The sequence below is a fragment of the Belonocnema kinseyi genome, chromosome 8 (genome assembly GCF_010883055.1).
Source record: "Belonocnema kinseyi isolate 2016_QV_RU_SX_M_011 chromosome 8, B_treatae_v1, whole genome shotgun sequence".
NCBI classification, from domain to species: domain Eukaryota; kingdom Metazoa; phylum Arthropoda; class Insecta; order Hymenoptera; family Cynipidae; genus Belonocnema; species Belonocnema kinseyi.
This window is the reverse complement of record NC_046664.1, coordinates 33,079,398-33,101,300: the sequence shown is the minus strand read 5'-3', so window position 1 is coordinate 33,101,300 and position 21,903 is coordinate 33,079,398. Positions and strand designations below refer to the sequence as shown.

Here is a 21,903-nt window from a genome sequence, read left to right as displayed (position 1 = left end):
AAATTATTTTAAAATGTGTCAATAGCATGGGCCAAGCTCAATTATCAATTAAAATTTTTACTGTCTTTTGTAGCTTACAAAAAGAGAAATAGCGCACCAGGGACTGCAAGTGGAAGCACATGCCACTGCCCTAGTATTAAAACTTGTCCAGTTGCCGGCACCATCTCCGAATATTCCAACCAGTAGTGCTTGGCATGCCCTTCTCAAAAGATTGCTTAGCGTTGCAATACGAGTCCAGGCGAAAGGAATGGCCAAGACTTGGATGGCCGAGTTTGTCTTCTATGGAAGTCCTCTTTCTAGCAGTCATCCGAAAGAACAAGGTGAAGCTCCACGTATTTAATTAAGGGATTAAAATGATAAATTGTAGAATGGATGCGCCTTATCAGCGGATACAATTAGATACCTTTACCTTCCTTGAATTTTATGAATTCCTTGAATTTTCTGAATTCCTTAAATTTCATCTTAAAAATATTAAATTCTTCTGAGGATTCAAGGAATTTAGAAAATTTTTAGAAATGTAGAGATTTTAAGAGATTCAGAAGAATTCTATGAACTATGGGATTTCTGTGAGCACTTAGAGTTCTACAAACTACGATAGTTCTATGAATTTAATGAAAACTGACAATTCTATGCATTCAGGGAATTCCAAGGACTAAAAAAAATTCTAAATGCATTGAAATGATACAAGTAATTTAGAAGGATTCAAGAAATTTAGAATTTAATTCAATTAGATAAATCAAAGACAGAAGAAATTCAGAGAGTTTAAGTAATTTAGAGAACTTTACTTCGAATTCTAGGAGCTCCATGAATGAAACGAATTCAAGGAATTCTATGAACTCTGTGATTTTCTACGAACTTTGAGATTTCTCTGAATTTTTTTAATTAAGGAAATTTTAAGGAATTCAGGGAATTCCAAGGACATCAAATAAAGTAAGGAATTCCTTAGATTCTTCTAAATTTATAGTAATTCAAGAAATTTAGAAGAATTTAAGGAATTCAGAGAATTCAAGTAATGGAGAGAATTCAAGGTATTCAGGAAATGTAAAGAATTGAGAGAATTCAAGGAATGGTGTGAGTGTTATGATTTAAAGGAATTCTATGAATCCTGGGAATTCCAAGGAATACAAGGTACTTTCAAGGAATTCATAGAATTCCGCGGTTATGAAAATAATGCAGGGAATTAAGAGTAATTCAAGGAATTTAAAGGAGTTAAATTATTTATATGAATTTTATGATTCAAAGAAATTCTATGGATGTAGGGAATGACAATGAATGCATGTTATTTCAAGAAATTTATAGAATTACACAGACATCAAAATAATGCAAGGAATTCAGAGGAATTTAGAAAAATTTAAGTTATTCAGAGAATTCAAGTAATTCAGAGAATTTAAGGTATCTGGGGAATTCAAAGAATCTAGAGAATTGAAGGAATTATGTGAATTTTATTATTCAAAGGAATTCTGTGAATACGGGAAATTCAAGTAATTAAGAGAATTGAAGGTATTTTAGGGAATTCAAAGGACCCAAAGAATTCCCAGGATTCAAAAAACTTAAATAATTTAATGAATTATATGAATTCGAGGAATTTCGGGGAATGCGTGGAATTCCATGTCAAAAATTCAAGGAATTATATGAATCTTATGATTCAAGGGAATTTATGAATTCAGGGTATTCTTAGAAAATAATTCAAGGAATTATTTGAATCTTTTGATTCAAAGTAATTTTATGAATTTTGAGAATTCCAAAGAATTCATAGAATTACGCATACATCAAAATAATGCAAGGAATTCAGAGTAATTCAGGGCATTTAGCGAAATTCACGAAATTTAGAAGAATTTCAGGAAATTTAGAGGAATTCAAGAAATTTAGAAGAATTTAAGGAATTTAAAAATTTCTAGAAATTCAGAGTAATTTAGGAAATTTAAAGGAATTTAAGAAATGTAGAAGAATTCAAGGAATTCAGAGAATTCAATTACTTATATGCATTTTATGATTCAAATGAATTCAGGGAATTCCAAGAAATTAATGGAATTCAAAGGTTTGATATAAAAAAATGTATGAATCTAGTGAATTCCTAGAAAGATAGAGTAATTCAAGGAATTTAGAAGAAATCAAGAAATTTAGCAAAATCAAGGAATTCAGAAGAATTTAAGAAATTTAGATATTTTAAGAAATGTAGAGAGCCTTATTTTGAATTCCATGACTAGCACTAATTCAAGGAATTCTATGAGGATTCCGAGGAGTTCAAGGAATTTCAAAGGCATCAAAATAATGCAAGGAATTTACAGTAATTCAGGGATTTTGGAAGAATTCAAAGAATTGAGAGAATTCAAGGAATCGAGAGAATTCAAGGAATTTAGAATAATTAAAAGAATTCAGACAGTTTAAGGAACTTATAAATTCAGAAAGATTAGGGAATTTAATGACTTTATTTTAAATTCCATGTATTGCGCGAATTCAAATAATTCAATGAACTCCGGGAGTTCTATGAAATCTGGAGATTATATAAACTCTGAGAGTTCTTTAAAATCCGACAGTTCTATAAACTCCGGGAATTTTATGAATTTAAGGAATTCTCTGTATTTAGAGAATTCCAAGGAGTTCCTAAAATTCTAAATACACCACAAAAATGCAAAAAATTCCGAGTAATCCAGTTAAATTAAGAAATTGAGAGAGCTTAAGGAATTTATAATTATTCAGATAACTATGAACTATGAATTTAAGGAAAACTCTGAATTCCGGGAATTGCAAGGAATTCATAGAATTTGAAAGAAACCAGAAAAATGCACATAATTTAGAGTAATTCAGGGAATTTATACGAATTTATAAGAATTTAAGGAATTTAACAAATTTAAGAACTTTTGAGAATTCAAGGAATTTAGATGAATCAAAGAATTTAGAAGAATTTAAGAAATTCCGAGATTTGGCATTTAGAAGAATAAAAAAAATTCGGACATGAATTTCAAGGATTTTAACGAAGTTATAGAATTTAAAATAATTCAAAAGAGATTAAAAACATTTGAAGTAATTCAAAAAAATTCAAATAATTTAAAGAATTCGAAAGAAGTCCAAGAAATTTAATGGGAATTCAAGGAGTTTGAAAAATGTGGTTAGTTTTTATGACCAACGCCAACTTTTTTCTTCATATTTGAAAGACAGAAAACATCCACCGCGTTAAAAGTAGTACTGCTGTCCCATGGACAAAACTGATAATTAAACTGAATGTATTTTTAAGTTTAAAAATCTTATTTCGGATCACAGCAATACACTGTAAATTTATCTTGCATTTAAAAAATATTTGTCGGTGGTTTAAAAAAACAATTTTCACTTTAGGTTTGCGAAGGCCAGTTTACTTCCAGTACGAAATGCTGACAGCAGAGAATGTAAATCGCACGGTCGACTCGCTTTTGAACGATTGGGCCCAAATCGTTCATTTGTATACGATTGTTCACGACCTTGCCGAATACTTCAAGATGGGTGAGAAAGATAATTATAAATTAAATGCAAACAACTTTAAAAAAACATTTGGAACTACAGGAATTTTAAAGGCCCTAAATTTAAACAACAATTGAAATTTAATAAGTGTACACATTTTTCAGAAAAGTACAATCTCCGGAGCATGGTGACAATCAAGTCGTACAGCTACAGTAAATTGGTTATCGCCTACGGCGCGAATCGTGGTACGACTGTTTCTGTTCAGTGGAGCATAAAAGACAAAGCCTTCAAGTTGATTTTCGGTAAAAGCGCATCAAACACAAACATGAACGCGCACTCGCTAATGAAGGAGCAGCTCGAGGCGCATTTGAACCAACACCGAAATCTGGCTCAAATTATTCATATTCTAAACGAAACTCTTCAACCTCTGACCTCCATCAGCAAATTACCAACACTTTTGCAGCTCTGTGTACATAATTCTGTAAGAATCATCCCTTCAGCAAGATATTTTATTCTTTAACGTAACCAGGGTGGTGATTTGGCCGGGAAACTGGGAAATTGCAGGGAATTTACTTATGATCGCAGTAAAATTCAAGTTTTCATTATTTAAATAATTTTAATCAGTTTAGAAAAGTGATTTCTACTTTATCTGCAGTTGGGAGGCTTTATTATTTATTTGTTTACTTATATTTTTTTATTTTAGTTTATTAGGTTACGGATTTAGTTACTTATTTACAGTTTATGAATCTTACATTTTTCAGATTATATCAGTTTACTCCAATTAAATTATAATTTTTTATTGTTCAAGAGTACATATTTTTTGTTGAGATTAGTTATTAGTTCTCATGCACTCAAAACGATTTCATCAGAATAAAACTGACTTTATATTAATTAAAAGGAGAGCTTATCATATTATTGAAAGAATGTAAAGTTCCTTGAATATGATTTTTTACATTTTTACCTACACTTTATTGGAGAAAAAATGTCTACTTTTTTCCAATATAAGAAAAACCGTTTGCAATTTTTTACTCTGAAATTTTTTCACTGTCTTAAATTTGATACTCGAATTGATGATATTTTAAACATGCAGAAAGAATCTTTTTTTCAATTTAAAAAAATGGATTTATCACGTTTTATTCGCTTGCTTCATGTGAACGGTAAATATTTTAAAGAATTATAGTTCGAATTGACAAAAAAGGAGTTTAAAAATTCCTGTCTCAAGATAGAATTCGTCACAATTTTTTAAGTTCCCTCTTCAATATGAAAAAAAGAAAGTACTTCAAGGAGTTTTTAGAGTAAAAGTAGTATTTCAAAGAGGAAATATTTCTGCATTATAATAGAAAATTTTCTTACATTCTTCATTGCAAATTTAACTTTTTTTAGTTAAATATTCAAGTACCTGCGGAAAATGCAACTAATTTGTTCAAAATTATTTTTTTACATGAAAATTTAACAGCAGAAAATTTAATTATTTTGCTAAAAATACGTTTTTTCTATTAAGAATTATATTTTTAACGGAAAAGTCAAATAATCTATTTTTTGTTGAAAATTGATCTTTTTAGAGGAAAATTCTAGTATTTGGTTGAAAATTGATATTTTTTATTTAAAAATTAAACTATTTGTTTGAAAATTTATCTAATTTGTGGGAAATTCATCTTTTTTGTAGAAAATTAATCTTTATGATTAAAATTTCATCTTTTTGGTACATATAAAATTCACCTATTTCACTTAATAGTTTTATCCCTATGGTTAAAAAATAATTTCTCTAACTGAAAATTTAACCGTTACATTTTTGGTAGAAAATTGATCTTATTTAATACCAAATTCAACAATTTGACTGAAAATTTGTCTTTTTCAATTGAAAATCTAACTGCTTCGTTGGAAATTCGCAGATTTTGTTTAAAAAAAATCTTTTTCTTTTCGTTTAAATATGCCAATATTAAAGTTGAATATTTATCATTTTAGTTGAAAATTCATCTTTTAAGTTGAAAATAAATTTATTTGATTAAAAATTAAACTCTTATTGTTAAAAATTATTGTTTTTCTTGAAGATTCATTATTTTATTTAAAAATTCATTTCTTTGGTTGAATAATTAGCTATTTGATGGAAAACTGGTTTTTTCTTTGGATGAAAAGGAATTTTTTTGCCGAAAATTGAACTCTTGTTGAAACTTTTTTTTCTTTTAGGTTAAAAAATGTATACTTTTTTTAAGCCTTAAATGTAATTATTATTTCAGTTAAATATTCCATAATTTTAGTTAAAAATACCTGCTTTTAGCTGAACTTTCATTTTTTGACTACAAGTTTAATTATTCAACTTTTGGTTGAAAAATTATCCTTTTTAGTTTCAAATTATTCTTTTTGTTTGTACTTTGATTTTCTAAAGTTAAAACTTAATTATTTTAGTTTTTGATCGGCTATTTATCTTTTGTAGTAAGAATGAATGTTTTTTGTTGAAAATTCAACTATTTCAGTTAAAGATTCATTAGTTTAGCAACTATTCAATTTTATGTTGAAAATGATTGTTTCTTAGTTTAAAATTCAACCTTTTGGTTAAATATTTGTCTTTTTTAATTGAAATTTCAAGTATTTCGTTAAAAATGCATATATTTTGTTAAAAAAATTGTGTTTTTTGGTAAACATTAATCTTTTTGTTTATAAATTAATTTTACTGTTTAGAAATTCATCTTTTTGGTTTAAAATTTAACAATTCGAGTTGAAGATTCATAATTTTATTTTAACCATAAGTTATTTTGCACTTTGTTGCTCTGTTGTGTTGAAGGATGTTTAGAGTGAAGATCATAAATTGAAACAAATGTTTTGTATTTTGCGGCAAATATGGAATATGTTACTTTTATTTGACAAGGAAAATTGGAAAAATTGACCGGGAAATAACCGGGAATTTGATATCATCCGCCAAATCGCCACCCTGGTTACATATTTTTTTTTTCATAATAATTTGGCTCGACTTTTTTACTAAATGTTTCTTGATTTTGTTCACAGAGGCCGCAAATTCCAGTACAAACATTTACGATAATGCCCCAGTGTGTTAGTCTTGTAAGGATAGCGTATTTGGGAATGTATTGTCTCGAACTGAGACTTAGAGGGGGCGGACTTGTAAGTCTGCGCGATGGAGCTTACAGCCGCTTCGACAGGAGCAATGTCGTTGACGAATTTACACCAACTCAGGCATTAAAGGTAATATGTAATGGATAATATCGGGGTTGCTACAAATTCTCAATTTCGAAATTTTACGCATTTTATCTGACCAATTTTTTATTCTCCCTGCACCTTATTCATTTTTCTTTCAAGCATAAAAACAACCTTACACATTGGGAATGATGGTCTACCATTTCGCCACATGGTGCCGAAAAATGGAACTAGAAAGAGTAGGTACTATTTTAAACATATATTTTAATTTTTGCGTAAAAGTGCTTTTACGATTATTTTGTGAAGTATAAAACAATGATTGAATACTAAAAACAAATCATCATGAAAAACAAATTGTTTTAAAAAGAATTTCTGTCTTATACAGTGAAAAAACACATTTTTGTGGAATAGTTAAAAAAACGATCATTTCATTATTTCATGTGAGTTTCAATGCATTGTAAGCTTAAATAAACTTAAATTAATGTATTTAGCGACAAATTTTATCCATATTATGTCAGTAATACGAATAATAAATGACTGGAATTTAAATACGAATTCTAACCTAACTTTTAGATCAGATTTTCAAATAGTAAATATATTATGTAAAAATTGATAAACATTTACTTTGAGTTCACTTTTATTTCAAAATAAGTCCATTTAAGTTTATAATCTTTTGAAAATCACAATAAAGAGAACAATAATTGTTTTTTTTTTTCTAGAAAAATATTTCTGTCAAAAAATGTGGTTTTTCACTGTATAATATTTAAATTCCATCTAAAACACTTTGTTTCCGATAAAGGCTTATTTTTATTATCCAATCAATACTTTAAACTCCACAAAAAAATGGTTAAAATACTTGTATGCACAAATTAAAATGCATTTTTAAAATTGTTTCTATTCTTTCTAGTTCGAATTTTTGTCACCAGGTGGCGCATCGCAGTTTAACCATTCCTAATAGTATATCAATAATGTTGATGCAAACAAAATTTGTGTTTTTAAATTTATTTTGAACACTTTTTATGACAACAGTCAATCATAATTTTCTAAGGGGTTATCCACAAATAAGGTAAGATGCTTGAAGAAGGGCAGGGTTGAAGCTTGGAAGATCTTACCTAAGAAAAATGTTTAGTAAAAAAAAGTGAATCCACATATTAAAACTTACAAGGAAGGTAATCCAGGTGTCCGCCGCCGATTTGATTCACTTTAAGGGGGTGAAACAGCCCCTCAAAAATAGGGTTCTCAAGTGTCGATCGTATAGTTTTGTGTATAAAAGCCAAATTGATTTCGATCAAGCTAAAGATTTTTAAATTCACAGGAAATAAGTACAAAAATAAGTATTTTGCACTTGAGACCAAAAAAACGTTGACGTGTTTCGCCAAAAAGATTAATGGGGGTGGCCACCCCTAAAACTTTTTGTTTTACGTCTATGATAATATATACTTTCCACACACAAAGACAATTAGGAAGATAGTTTTATATAATATAATTTTACAAAGGAAGTAAAATAGAGTCTATCCAACACGAATAAAAAAATTAGGCAGGGGTAAACTACCCCTCAATTATGTATAAAATTTCAAAATAAGTCTAAAACCGAGAAAAAAAATCCGAAGAAAATACGTGTTGCACACAAGAAAGATGGCGAAGGTATTTCTATATTTTTAAGAAAAAAAGAGTATTAAATAGGATAACGACCCCTAAACTACTTTTACACAAAAAAATAATTCAAAAGCATACATAGTTTATAGACAAAAATAATACGTTCAGTTCAAATTTACAAAATTCTGAATTCTTGACAGTATATCGAAAATGTATTCTTCGAACTTTGAACAATAATGATGTTCCTCAAAAAAGTGTTTGAAACATAATGATTTCTTACACCACGAATATTGAATAGGGTCGTTTCCCGATTTTAGATAAAGTAATTTTTTAATACATAATTTTAATCTGAATCGAAGGCGCATTATAATTTTTTTTTCTTTTGTGTCGTTCAACAGAAAAAAATGATTAAAAATTGAAGGCGGTAAAACACTTATTCAAATCGATGTCACGTGGGTGTCACGTGACTCAGAGGTTCTCATAATTATCTATCAATGTGACGATGCGAAACTCATGAAAAAGAGGTTAGCCACGTTCTGCTGACAATTCAGACTATTTTGATTTAATCGCTTTACCTGTTAAGATTTATGTGACAAAAAAAGTTATCCTATTGTAATATTTGGTTTAAGAGTCAGTAGTATGTTGAAGGAATACAGTAAGTGCAATTATTAATAAATTTTAAAATCATACATATTTACAAATCGTTCAGTAAACATAACCAAAAGAAAACATCGTTATAGAAAAAGATATTTGAGAATCACTGACACGTGAACTGTGATTGGTGGAAACTCCGACCCCTTTGACGTCAAAGGGGCCCTCCAATCGACATCGTGATAAAAAATTCATATTTCAACATTAAATTAAAAATAGTAAACAATATGTAAAAAATATTTCATGGGCGTTTTTATAATTAGAATTTTATATACTATAAGATCCATTTATTGGAAAAATGATACCTGACTTTGGAAACAACCTTAATAATATTACTCCTGATATGTACATCAAAATAAAAGAATCGGAAAAGTGACCCACATAATTTTTCCAAACTCTAAACGTCCAAAGGTTGAATTTTTCCTGTTGTTCCTGTTAGAATAATATTAAAATGTAGATTCAAAATCACCTTGTGACAACGAATAATGAGTCATATCTGTAAAAATATTAAGTAAAGATGATAATATATAATTTGATCAAATTGTGAATTTTAAAATTATTCCAAGAGGAACGACATGGAAGATTCAATATTCGTTGTCAGTTTTCTATTATTGCACATTTTGTGATAAATTTTATCTTGCGGAAAAAAGGTGATTCATTTACAACAGATCGCATACCTTAAAATTAAGCAAACTTGAAAAATAATGCACACACTATTTAATTATATAGGTTAATAATGTGAAACCATTTAGGGGTAGTTACCCTGTTCGATGCTCTCTTTTGATTAAAAATACATAAATACCTTCATCCTATTTTTTGTGTGCAACACGTATTCTCTTCGGATTATTACGTTCTCATCAGAGAGGGTATTAGATTTGTGTAAAATTTGACCCCCCCCCCCCAGTTTTTGTCAAATGTCCACGTTTTGAGACCCCCTGAATCCGAAAAACAAGTTTTTACGAATGTGTCTGTATGTCTGTATGCATGTCTGTCTGTGAACACGATAACTTTTGATAAAATTAATCTATTAGACAACAATTGCACAGTGTTTCAAAGATTCTCAAATATATAAATGCATTTTCAAAAAAAACATATATATATAATTTAGAAGTTAAAAACGGTAAGGCTGCTCAGTAGACCGTATGTGTAAAGTTGAAATAAAAAAAAAAATTAGAAATGAGCAAATTCAGTTTATGGAAAAACTATTAAAGTTGCAATAAAATGTTTAACAACAAATTTTTTTTTAAGAATTCGCATTTTTTCAAACGGGACAATTAAAGTACGGCTGTTTTAATACAAATTTGAGCTATGACTTATAATAATTTACATTTATGGGAATGATAAAAAATGCCAGAGATGAACTCAAGTGCGAAGCACGAGATACGTGATGAGAATGTGTTCGTTAAGGTCGATGGAGCTTTAACAAAAGAGAATTCACAATTTCTAAATTACTGTTGTCGATGCTTTCACCTGTAGTTCTAAAAGGTCTATGCACAAAGATCGAGCGCGTAGCGCGAGGTAAAAATACATTATCAAGCGTGAAGCGCGAGATTAATATATCATCGAGTGCGAAGCGTGACAACCAACCGAAATACGTCATATTTATCTTTGTCTCAAGTGCAAAATATATTTTTTTAAACATTTTTTCCCTATTAATTTAGCAATTTTCAACGTATTTGAAAATACGTAGTGGTGGCTTACCTCCGTGTAATTTTTTTGTTTATATTAGATGGACTTTAGTTACTTCCTTCATTATAAAACTATCTTTCTAATTGTATTTATGTCTGGAAAGTATTTATTATCATAGACACAAAATAAAAAGATTTTAGGGCTAGCTACCCCCAATAGTTTTTTTTCCAAAATTTTTTGTTGTCGAAAACCAGCTTTATTTTCGTCGCAAGTGCAAAATATATATTTTTTCTCTGATGAATTTGGCAATTTTCAGCACATTCAAAAATATGTCGGAGTGGTTTACCCCCCTTAAAGTGTCTTTCCGCAAGATAAAAGAAATACGTGTAGCTTAGTTCTTCGAGTACTTCAACATATATCAGGGAGAATCAAATCGGCGAGAGTAACCTGGAGTACCTTCCTTGTTAGAGGTGTTGCATTTTCGACTAAATACATGCATTTTTAAGCAGATAGTTGACTTTATAACCAAAAAAGTGAATTTTCAACCAAAAAATATGAATTTCCTACGAAAGTAATTGAATCTTCAACCAAAAAACGTTATTTGTAAATCAAAATTATTAAATTTTAATCGAAAAAAGATAAATTTTCAATCGGAGATAGAATAGTTACAATTTCACTTAAAAAAATTAATGACAAAAATGAAAATAGTCATATTTTCAACTAAAGAAATTAAATTTTGACAAAAATAATGATTCTTAAACAATAAAAATTAATTTTTAACCAGTATTAAAATTTCCGACCAAAAGGATGAATTTTCTATCCAAAAAGGCCCGTTTTCAACAACATACATGAATTTTTAACCAAAAATCAAAATGAATCCCCAAAAGATAGTTAAATTTTCTACCAAGATAATTGAATTTTCAAACTAAAAAGATTAATTTTGAAAAAAATATTCAAATTTTCAAATAAAGAAATGAATTTTCACCTAGAAGATGAATCTTACAAAAAAAGAATTGGTAACCAAATAGCAGTGGAATTTTCGAACTAAAAAATGAGTTTTCTATCTAAAAAGACCAATTTTTAACCAAATTTAATTGAATTCTTAAACAGAAAGATGAATTCACTACCAAGATAATTGAGTTCTCAAGCTAAAAAAGTTCAGTTTTAAACGAAACAATTGTTTTTTAAACTAAAAAATATTAATTTTCAAGCAGAAATGTAATGGTTACATTTTCAGGTTTTAAAAATTAATTTTCAACAGAGTACTCAAATTTTTAAGTAAACAAATTCATTTTTAACCAAATAGTTCAATTCTAAAAAAAGGAATGAATTGTCTACCCGAAAAGGCAAATTTTAAATAAAATACATGAATTTTTAACTAAAAAGGATTAACTTTCAAGCAAAACTGCAATAGTTACACATTTTCAGTTTAAAAAATTATTTTCAACCAAAGAAATAAATTTTTAACTGTAAGATGTATCTTAGAAAAATGAATTAGTAACCGAACAGTTTAATTTTCGATCTAAGACATGAGTTTTTGACCCAAACACATAAATCTTAAAGAAAATAGTCAAATTTTCTACTAAAGAATTTCATTTTAAAACAAATAGTTGGATTTTTAACCAACAGATTAATTTTCTACTAAAAAATACAATTTTTTAACAAAATACACGATTGTTTATTTAAAAAAATACATTTTCAAAAAAAAAAAATTCCAACAGAATATTTACGGATCCTACCAAAATAATTGAATTTGTAACCCTAATAAGACGAGTTTTAAACAAAATAAATGAATTTTCAACTAGCAAACATAATTTTGTAAGAAAAAATCGAATAGTTATATTTTCAGTTTAAAAAAATTGTGTACCTATAAAAGATAAATTTTCAACTAAAAGGATGCATTTTCAACCAAACGTGGAATAGTTAAATTTTCAGTTAATAAAACTGATCTTTATACAGAAAAATAATTGTGAACACAATAGTTAAATTCTCAATCACATACACCTTAATTTTATACAAAAATAACGAATTCTCAACCAAGAATGTTAATTTTCTGCAAAAAAAGTCGACTTTTCAACAAAATACATGATTTTTCAATAAAAAAAAGATGAATTCTCAACGTTAAATGTAATATTAAAAAAAAAAGGATTTTCTTTTGACCCAAAAACAGTTTTAATTCAATAATAATAATTTCATTAATGTTCCACGCCTTTTAATTAACAGATTTAATATTTATGTTTATTCCTTAAATTTATAAGATCTTATTAAATTTTGATTTGTCAAACAAATTTCACGGTAATTTACATGGGTTGAAAATTTCAGCAAAACGCCTTACGCAATTTGAGGATGACCCCTTAACTTCAACTTTATTTCATCGAAAATTCCCTGGATTTATCAGATTATCCCTGACTTTCCAGAATTCTTTGACCTGCACAAACCCTGAATATGTTTGGTTTGGTTTGCAAAATCGTAAATATTATTAAAATAATTCGTATTAACATTTTGGTGGCGGTCGTTTTTTAGTCGTTCTTATCGAAATACGTCGACGAGAGTGCAGTTTACCGGAGGAGGTCACAATCAGAAGATGATAATCCTCCATCTCCGGTGACGATGGAAAGCGAGGGAGGAAATGTTGGATTTTTGGGTCACCATCGAGGAGGACCTCAATCTCCAGCTCAGCAGAGGGACAATTTACGATTTCATCCGCCTCTAACGCCACCTTCTGGAAGCAATCCTCACACTCCTGCGAGTCCCCATACTGCAAATATATCCCAGGTAATTATAATTAATAATCACCATTTTAATTTTGTAATATTTTTAACGTACAATCTTTTATAAGCGTAATAAAAGTAGTGTTTCAGATAAAAAATACAAAATAAATTTAATTTATTAATGTAATTTAAAGAAAACAATGTCTTTTCATTTGATAAAATATGACTTCTTTAACAAAATGCTTGAATTTTCAACAACATAATTCAGTTTTAAACATAATAGTTGTATTTTTAAGCAAAAACGATAAATTCCCAACCATAAAGTGTCATAGTTTATATTTCAATCCAAAAAGACGAATTTTTAGCAAATAAAGAATTTTCACTCGAAATAAATAAATTTTTTCTAAATTTTTGTATATTCAAGTCAAAAGACGAATTTTCTATACAAAAAATGATTTTTCAAGTCGAAACTGATGATCAATCTGAAAAAGATAAATTTTAAAAATGGAAATGTTATATTTTCAGTTAAAAGTTAATTTTAAAAATAAAAAAGACTTATCTACTAAACAGTTAAATTTTCAACCAGACATAAGCCTTTAAGCAACAAAAAATTTTTTAACAATGCAATTTAACTATTACTCAAGTAGTTGAATTTTCAATTTAAAAAGGTTTTTTTTTAACAAAATGGTTAAACTTTCAACCACAGAGATAAATTTTCAACTAAAAATATACATTTTTAAGAAAGAAAAAAAAATGATTTCTGAACACCGTGGTTATGCCAAATCTTTCAAACAAAATAGTAGAATACTCGAGCAAAGAAGAAGAATTCTTAACCATAAACTGCAGGGAGGCCGCTGGACCAGGAAACCGGGAATATTATGAGACCGGGAAAGCCGGGAAATGACAGTGAATTTATTTTTTGACCGGGAATTTTACAAAATTTTGAGAATAAAAATGTTGTCCAACCTTAATTTCAACCTTTTTTTTGAATAATTTTTCAAATTGTGATTTTTATAAATTAATATTTCATTCAGTTTAGAATACTTAATTCGAAAATCATTCAATTTAAAAATTTTCCATTTTCAATTTTTAAGTTTTAAAGTCAAATATTTTAATGTAAAGAATTTTAAAATGCACTTCTAAAGGCTTAAAAAATTAGAAGTTTTTAAAATCGAAGATTTTTTAATAAAAAAACAGGATGGCCGCCGGACCGGAAAACCGGGAATCTTACGAATTTTCAGAAGAAAAATCTGCCCAAGTTAGATTTTAACAATTTTTAAAATAATTAAGGTGCAAATTTGAAGATTTAAACAATTAAAAATTATAGGCATTTGAAGTTAAAAATTTTAGATAAAAAACAGTTCTATTTTATCGACTGTAAATATAAATAAATAAATTATTTTTCAAATGGATCTGTGCTCTAAGTATATAAATCTGAACAATAATTGATTTGACTAAACAATTCTAGATCCATTCAAAATTTGAGGATTTCCAGATTGTAAATGTTTCAATCCGAAAGTCTTCCTTTATATTATTTCTTATATTAAATTTAATAAATAAATTTATTAATATATTATTTCTATTAATTTTTTAGCCATTAAAAAATGTAAACTTGCGTTTTACAATATCCAAATTAAAAATAAATCCATAATAATATAGTCATAATTAAAGGTTTTTATTCAATTAAAAATATTGTGAGTCTAAATTATTTAATGTTTATCCCATTTCATTAGAAATTTTTTAACGTAGAAAAAGAATAAGTATTTCATATATAGCAATATTTCACTGTTCATTTATGACGAGTAAATTGAAACCAAATATTTAAAACCAAACAATTTGAAACTGAATTGTTTCACATAGAAAGCTTTGAATCTTTAGATTTTCGAAGAACTTTTAAACATTTAGCGTTACAATATTAATTGTTATATTTAAAAAGTGTTTGATTAATAAGTGAAATTGTTAAATTTTGATGCCTAAATAGCAATTGCACACTTATTATTTGTAGAATAATTTGAGTAATTTGAAGATATATTTCAAAGTTTTGAAAAGATTCAAAATTAATTAAAAACTTGAAATTGTTTCAAGTAATTTAAACGAAGTGTGTTAACATTTTTTTCAGAACTTTTAAATATATTTTTAAATTAATCGACATTTTCCTACAATTTTTGAAAATCCTTTAAATAAAAAAAATTCTTAGAATCTTTTATGTTTTTCTTTGATAATTTTTTAAATCTATGAAAAACTTTTTAAACCTTCTGTTACAATAATTTTTCAAAGTGAAAAATCATTTTCAACTTTTCTAAGAAACTTAAGAAAGTTTTTCATTCTTTGAAGGCTTTCACAATTCTTAAAAAAATTCTAAATTTTTTGTTTGAAATCTTCAAAAATCGACATTTTATTTTAAAGCCGGCTATAAGTATTTGAAATTATTTTAAGTTATAAATTTAATTTGAATCTTTTAAAAACTTCTAAATATCTCTTGAAATTACTCGAATATTTTTACAAATAATAAGTGTTCTATTGTTATTTATAAATTAAAATTAAATTTTTTTTAATTCGCAGGATTTTCTAAAAGTTATAGAAAAAAATCAATTCATTTTGAAATATATTTAAAACATCCGAAAAAGATTCTAAAATTGTTTTGAATTTAGAAAAATTTAAAACCACTTATAGATTTCTCAAGATTTTGAAATAAAATTTTAAGGCTTTTAAAGGATGCCTATTTATTTAAAATAAAAATAATTTATCTTCTAATTACAAAAATGTTAAGTTAAAAAAATAATTTTTAAATTTTTAATATGTCTAGCTTGAAATTACTTCAAATAATATAATTTTGAAAATTTTGAAAGTTCATTTCTAAATTCTTTAATTTAGAGTATTGATAATGTTAACGTAGATTTATATTTTTGGAACTTAATCTGAATCTTTGAACTCTATAATTGATCAAAGTTCTAACTTTTGCATTTTTTTTGCATTTCATTTAACATTGTTTAATTGAAAAGTGTTAGTACCTTCCATTTGGCACGTGTGAATTTTTGAGCATTTGAATACACAATTTTTTAATTGAAAAACTTTGAACTTTAATTTTAAAAGTTCTACTTTAAATTCTTTAATTTGTTGTTTATTGTTTATCACTTTACCATATATGAAAAAATGTTTAGAATATTTTGATTTTTTAAATTTCATTGGCCCTGAAAAATTTTTGCGAACCGGGAAAAAACTGGGAATTGACCGGGAATTTTTGTCTTCGATTAAAACGGCCACCCTGAAACTTGCATTTTCAAAAAAAAGATAGTTCTGCTAAGACAAATGAATTTTTAAATCAAGAAGATAAATTTTCAAACAAATGGTTGAATTTTCGGTTAGAAAATATTTCAGCTGACTTTTCACGATAAAAAAAAAATTTTAAGAAGAAATGAGTTTCTACGATAACGGTTTTTTTCAAGCAAAAAGGATGAATTTTCATCAAAATAGTTAAATTTTAAACGAAACGTCCATTTTTATCCAAAAAAGATCAAATTTCTCGTAAAACAGATGAATGTTTAATTAAAAACAAAAATCTTTAAAAAAGTTGAATTTTCATCCAGAAAAGATTTCGGTTCTTTTTTCAAAGCCCAAAGGTTAAATTTAAACAAAAAAATAAATTTTCTATGAAATAGTTAAATTTTACAATAAAATAGAAGAATAGTCAACCAAAAAATTGCTTTGTTATCCAAGGAAGATGTACTTTCTGCTAATGAAGGTGAATTTTAAAATCAAAAAGACAAAAAAAAAGTTGACTTGTTAACCGAACAATTTCATTTTTATTCGAGAAAGATGATATATCTTCTAAGACATATTTTAACCAAAAATTATGATTTTTAGCAAGATTGTTGAATTTCCAACCAAACAGTTGCATTTTTTCCAAGAAAGATGCAATAATTATACTGAAAAAGATGAACTTTTAAATCAAAAAGATAATTTTCTACGAAAAGGGCTTCATTATTAACCCAAAAAGATAAATTTTTAACTTAACAGTTGAATTTGCAGCCAAAAAGGATGTTTTTAAAATAAAATGGTTAAATTTTCAATAATATAATAAAATTTATAACTAATAAGATCATCTTTAGGAGAAAGTTTTTTGCGAATTTGCAAAAATTATGTACTTGATTAACAAATTGTAACAAAGTGCCAACAAAATTCAAAAACAGTTGAATTTTCTACCTTAAAAAAACAATTTTCTACCAAAATTTGTAACCAGAATTTTCAAACAAAAATAGAAAATGTCAATTTTAAGTAAAAATAATCAATTTAAAAAAAAGACGAGCCAAGACAGATTTTTTCTCGCTTCCCCAAAAATTATTTCAACAGTACAATTGACAAAATTTAACATAAGAAATTTAAAAAAAAATTAGTTCAACCAAAAAATTACGTTTTCAAACAAATAGCTGAATTTTCAAGAAAATAATTAAATATTCAACAAAATAGTTGCATTTTTAACCAAATCGTTGAATTTTCCACCTACAAAAATGAATTTGCATAAAAAAATGCAATAGTTGCATTTTAAGCAAAAAACTTTTATACCGAAAAAGGTGAATTTTAAATCCGAAAAACGAATTTTCAGCCAGGAAGATTTATGTATACTAATATAGACGAATTTTCCTACCATGATTTCGATATTTATTCAAAAACGAAAAAGGTACATTTTAAATAAAAAATGAGTTAAAAACAGAATATTCAACAAAATAGTCAAGAATGAAAAGAAACCATCCAAATTGTCAAACCGAAAGATGAATTTTCTGTTAAACGGTTGAATTTTTCACCACAAAGATCAATTTTCAACCGAAAATGGAATACTAAAATTTCCAGTTGAAAAATGTATTTCAGACAAAAAAAACGTATTAGGAGTTTTTAACGAATAATTCAAAAGTAGGTATATCATAAAAAAATAACAGTTGAATTCTACCAAAAAATACGAATTTTGAACGAAATAGTTGAATCCTGAATTAAAGAAGATTTTATTTTTCAACCAAATAGTTGCACTTTCAGTCAAAAAAGATTAAATTTCTACTGAACAGTTAAATTTTCGAACCAAATAATGAAATTTTTAACTAAAAATATAATCGTTAGGGAAAGAAACAGAAAAAAAAGAAATACTAGGCATATAAATTAATGGCAAGAAATATTATATCAGGTTGACCCATAAACTTCATTTTCTAAATTCTCCAATTTTTCTCTGACCAGACCAGAATTTTGAGCTTGTAAGATTTTTAACATAGAGTCTTTTATAAACGACATAAAAAAATTTCAAATTGTAATTAAAAAAATAAAAATTAATGATTCTTGATAGATATTTAAAGTGCCTCTTATAGAAAGGGTAACAAATTGCCTTGACGCCCCCCCCCCCTTGAGCTTTTACCTGTTTTAAGTACGGTCTCTTATTTGAATGTACCTAATCTCTTTTAAAACGGCAATCAAAGGTTTCTATTTTGATAAATATGATCATAAAATAAATGCACTTGCAGGCAAGTCAGCATCAAAGTTTCGGCAGCAGTCCAGCGACTTCCTTCAACTTAGCCTCACCGCCATCCTTACCTCCCAATACCCCGAATATGTTACCACACCCATCACCCGGGTCCGGATTAGTAGCCAACAGTCCCCTGAATCAAATGCACGTACCGAGTCCTGCCGGTCTCATGCCAACCTCTTCCCCTGGACCTTGTAGCAACGTTCAGGTTGGACATTCACCTGCGAGCTCGTTCATGCAAACTGGTAAGTTGAAAATTCATTATGTTTTAATTAAGAGGATAGCCGTAGGTCAAGGAAAACCTGGAAATCTGGCAAAAGTCGGAGAAATATATAAAAGGTATGTACTTTAAATGACTGTCAAGAATAATAAATTTGAAATTGTTTTATTCCGTTGATAAAAGATTCTATATTAAAAGATTAACCCTCTGATGGTGGCCTGGATTTGCAGCATCCAGAGGTCACAATCATTTTTTTAATTTCACACAATTTTAAGGAAATACCCGAAGAAAACGCGATTTTTGCCATTTACGATCATTTTCCATAAGTTTTGTCAATTTTTGTTTTGTTTAAAATTTTACTATCTTTTGCCTAATTTAAATAGCAATATCAAACTTGTACATCTGTATTCCTGATATTCTGGAGATTTTATTTCTACCCTGCAAAGTTAAAAAGAATGTATTTTAAACAGTTTTTATCTCTGAAATAAGTTATGGGTGGCCACACATCCAGTGCGCCATGTAGGGGACGCCAGAAAATGTGCGCCATCAGAAGGTTAAGTTTCTGATCTTTGAGTATTGATGGTCATGAAAAAAATAGGAAATTTTGAAAAAATAATTTTCGCGACTACTCTGGTTTAATAATATTCTTCTTACTAATTTATTAGTCGTGTACTTCTGTTTTTATTTTTTTTTTACAATAGCTATCTCCTGACGATTATATTTTAAATTAAATATTTTATTGTTTGGTTGTTAGTTCAAAAATTTGGTTAAAAAGACATCCTTTTTGGTTGAAAAGTCAACTATAGTGTTGTAGAAAATTAATTTTTGGTTGAAAACTCATATAATAAAAATATGTCTACTTGGGTCAAAATTTTCTTCTTTTTTTAACTTTTTATTATTATTTTTTTTTTTTTTTTGAAAATTCATACTGCCAGGCTGAAAATTCAACTGTTTAACAGAAATTCGTCTTTTGGTTCAAAACTTCAATAATTTTAATTGAAAATAACTTTGTTTAAAAATTCAACCATTTGGTTGAAAATTCATCGTTGTAGGTTGCAAAAATTCAACTATTTTGTTGAAGTTAAATCTTTTTTGATAAAAAATTCTACCATTGGTTTGTAAATTCATCTTTTTAGAATGAGAATTCGTCAATTTTTTCAGAAACGTCAACTATTTTATTGAAAATGCAACCATATATTTGGTTGTAAATGCAATTGTTCGGTTAAAAATAATTTTTGTTTCCTTAAAAATTCAACCTTTAGGTTGAAAATGCAACTGTTTTTGGTTTAAGTTAAATCTTTCAAATAAAAAAATTAATATTAAACAACACACATGAATTTTCAACCTAAAAGATTAATTTTCTACAAAAAAATCAAACGAATATCCAACAGAATAGTTAAATTTTCTACCAAGATAATTTAATTTGCAATCGAAACAAGACGAGTTTTAAACGATATAAATGAATTTTTAACTAAAAAGAATTAACTTTCAAGCAAAGCTGCAATAGTTACACATTTTCAGTTAAAAAGAATTATTTTCAACCAAAGAAATGAATTTTAAACTGTAAGATAAATCTTTAAAAAATGAATTTGTAACCAAATAGTTTAATTGTCTATCTAAACCATGAGTTTTCTACCCAAAACGAAACATTTTCAACCAAAGAAATACATTTTTAACTGTAAGACGAATCCTACAAAAATGAATTTGTAACCGAATAGTTTAATTTTCGATCTAAAACATGAGTTTTCTACCCAAAAAGATAAATTTTCCACCAAAGAATTTCATTTTAAAACCAATAGTTGTATTTTCAACCAACAAGATAAATTTTCTACCCACAAATACAATTTTTCAACAAAATACATGATTGTTTATTTAAAAGAATAAATTTTCAAACAAAAAAACGAAATTCCAACAGAATATTTACGGATCCTACCAAAATAATTGAATTTGTAACCCTAATAAGACGAGTTTTTAACCAAATAAATGAATTTTTAACTAGAAAACATAATTTTGTAAAAAAAAAATCGATTTGTTATATTTTCAGTTAATAAAACTGATTTTCATGGAAAAAAATTGTTAACACAATAGTTGAATTCTGAATCACATACATATGAATTCGATACACAAATGGCGAATGTTCAACCAAGAGTGTTAATTTTCTTCCAAAAAACTCAAATTCTCAACGGTTAATGTAATAGTTGATATTTAAAAAAAAAGGATTTTCTGTTGACCTAAAAACAGTTTTAATTCAATAAAAAAAGATGAATTTCAAACTAAATAGTTGAATCCTTAACTAAAACAGATTAGCTCTCAATCAGTTTGCTTTTTAGTCAAAAAAATTTTTTGTGCATTTTCTCATCTAAATCTAATTTCATTCAGGTATATTTATATATTTGGTTGTAACTACAACTTTTCGGTTAAAAATAATTTTTTCCCCTTACAAATTTATTTATTAGGTTGAAAATGTAACTGTTTTTGGTTGAAGTTTAATCTTTTCCGTTTGAAAATTTGACCATTTGGTTAAAAATGCATACTTGTAGGTGTAAAATCTACATATTTATTTAAAACTTACATAGTTGGTTGGAAATTTAATGATTTATTAGATTGTAAATCCATTTGTTTATTTAAAAATTAAATTTTTGTTTTGTTTCAATCCACTATCTGTTGGAAGTTTTTTTTTAATTCGACTGTCTTCTAAAAAGTTCAATTATTTTGTTGAAAATCCGCTTTTTTGGTTGTAGTTTAATCTTCTTTTATTAAAAATCCGACCATTTGGTTGAAAATTCATCCTTGTAAGTTGGAAATCCAGCTATTTGGTCTAAATTCAACTATTTGGATGAAAATTCGACTGTTTTCTAACAAAATAAATTCGTTGGATGAAAATGAAATTTTGGACTGAAGTTTAATCTTTTTTTGTTTGAAAATTCGTCTTTGTAAGTTCAATATTCCACTATTTGGTCAAAAATTAAACTATTTTATTCAAAAGTTATCCTTTTTTGTGGATT

The 21,903-nt window shown here is 27.1% G+C and overlaps 1 protein-coding gene across 3 annotated transcripts in view; it reads left to right on the top strand.

Annotated features, from left to right (window-relative positions):
• The window catches only part of LOC117177959 (mediator of RNA polymerase II transcription subunit 14), a 58,401-nt gene that overhangs the window by 20,410 nt on the left and 16,088 nt on the right, over nt 1-21,903 (top strand). For all 3 annotated transcript variants that reach the window (XM_033369098.1, XM_033369096.1, XM_033369097.1), the window contains exons 14-19: nt 74-320; nt 3,334-3,477; nt 3,600-3,916; nt 6,439-6,633; nt 12,985-13,236; nt 18,677-18,923. In XM_033369098.1, coding sequence (XP_033224989.1) covers nt 74-320; nt 3,334-3,477; nt 3,600-3,916; nt 6,439-6,633; nt 12,985-13,236; nt 18,677-18,923 — 1,402 coding nt within the window. The remainder of the gene's footprint in view (nt 1-73; nt 321-3,333; nt 3,478-3,599; nt 3,917-6,438; nt 6,634-12,984; nt 13,237-18,676; nt 18,924-21,903) is intronic.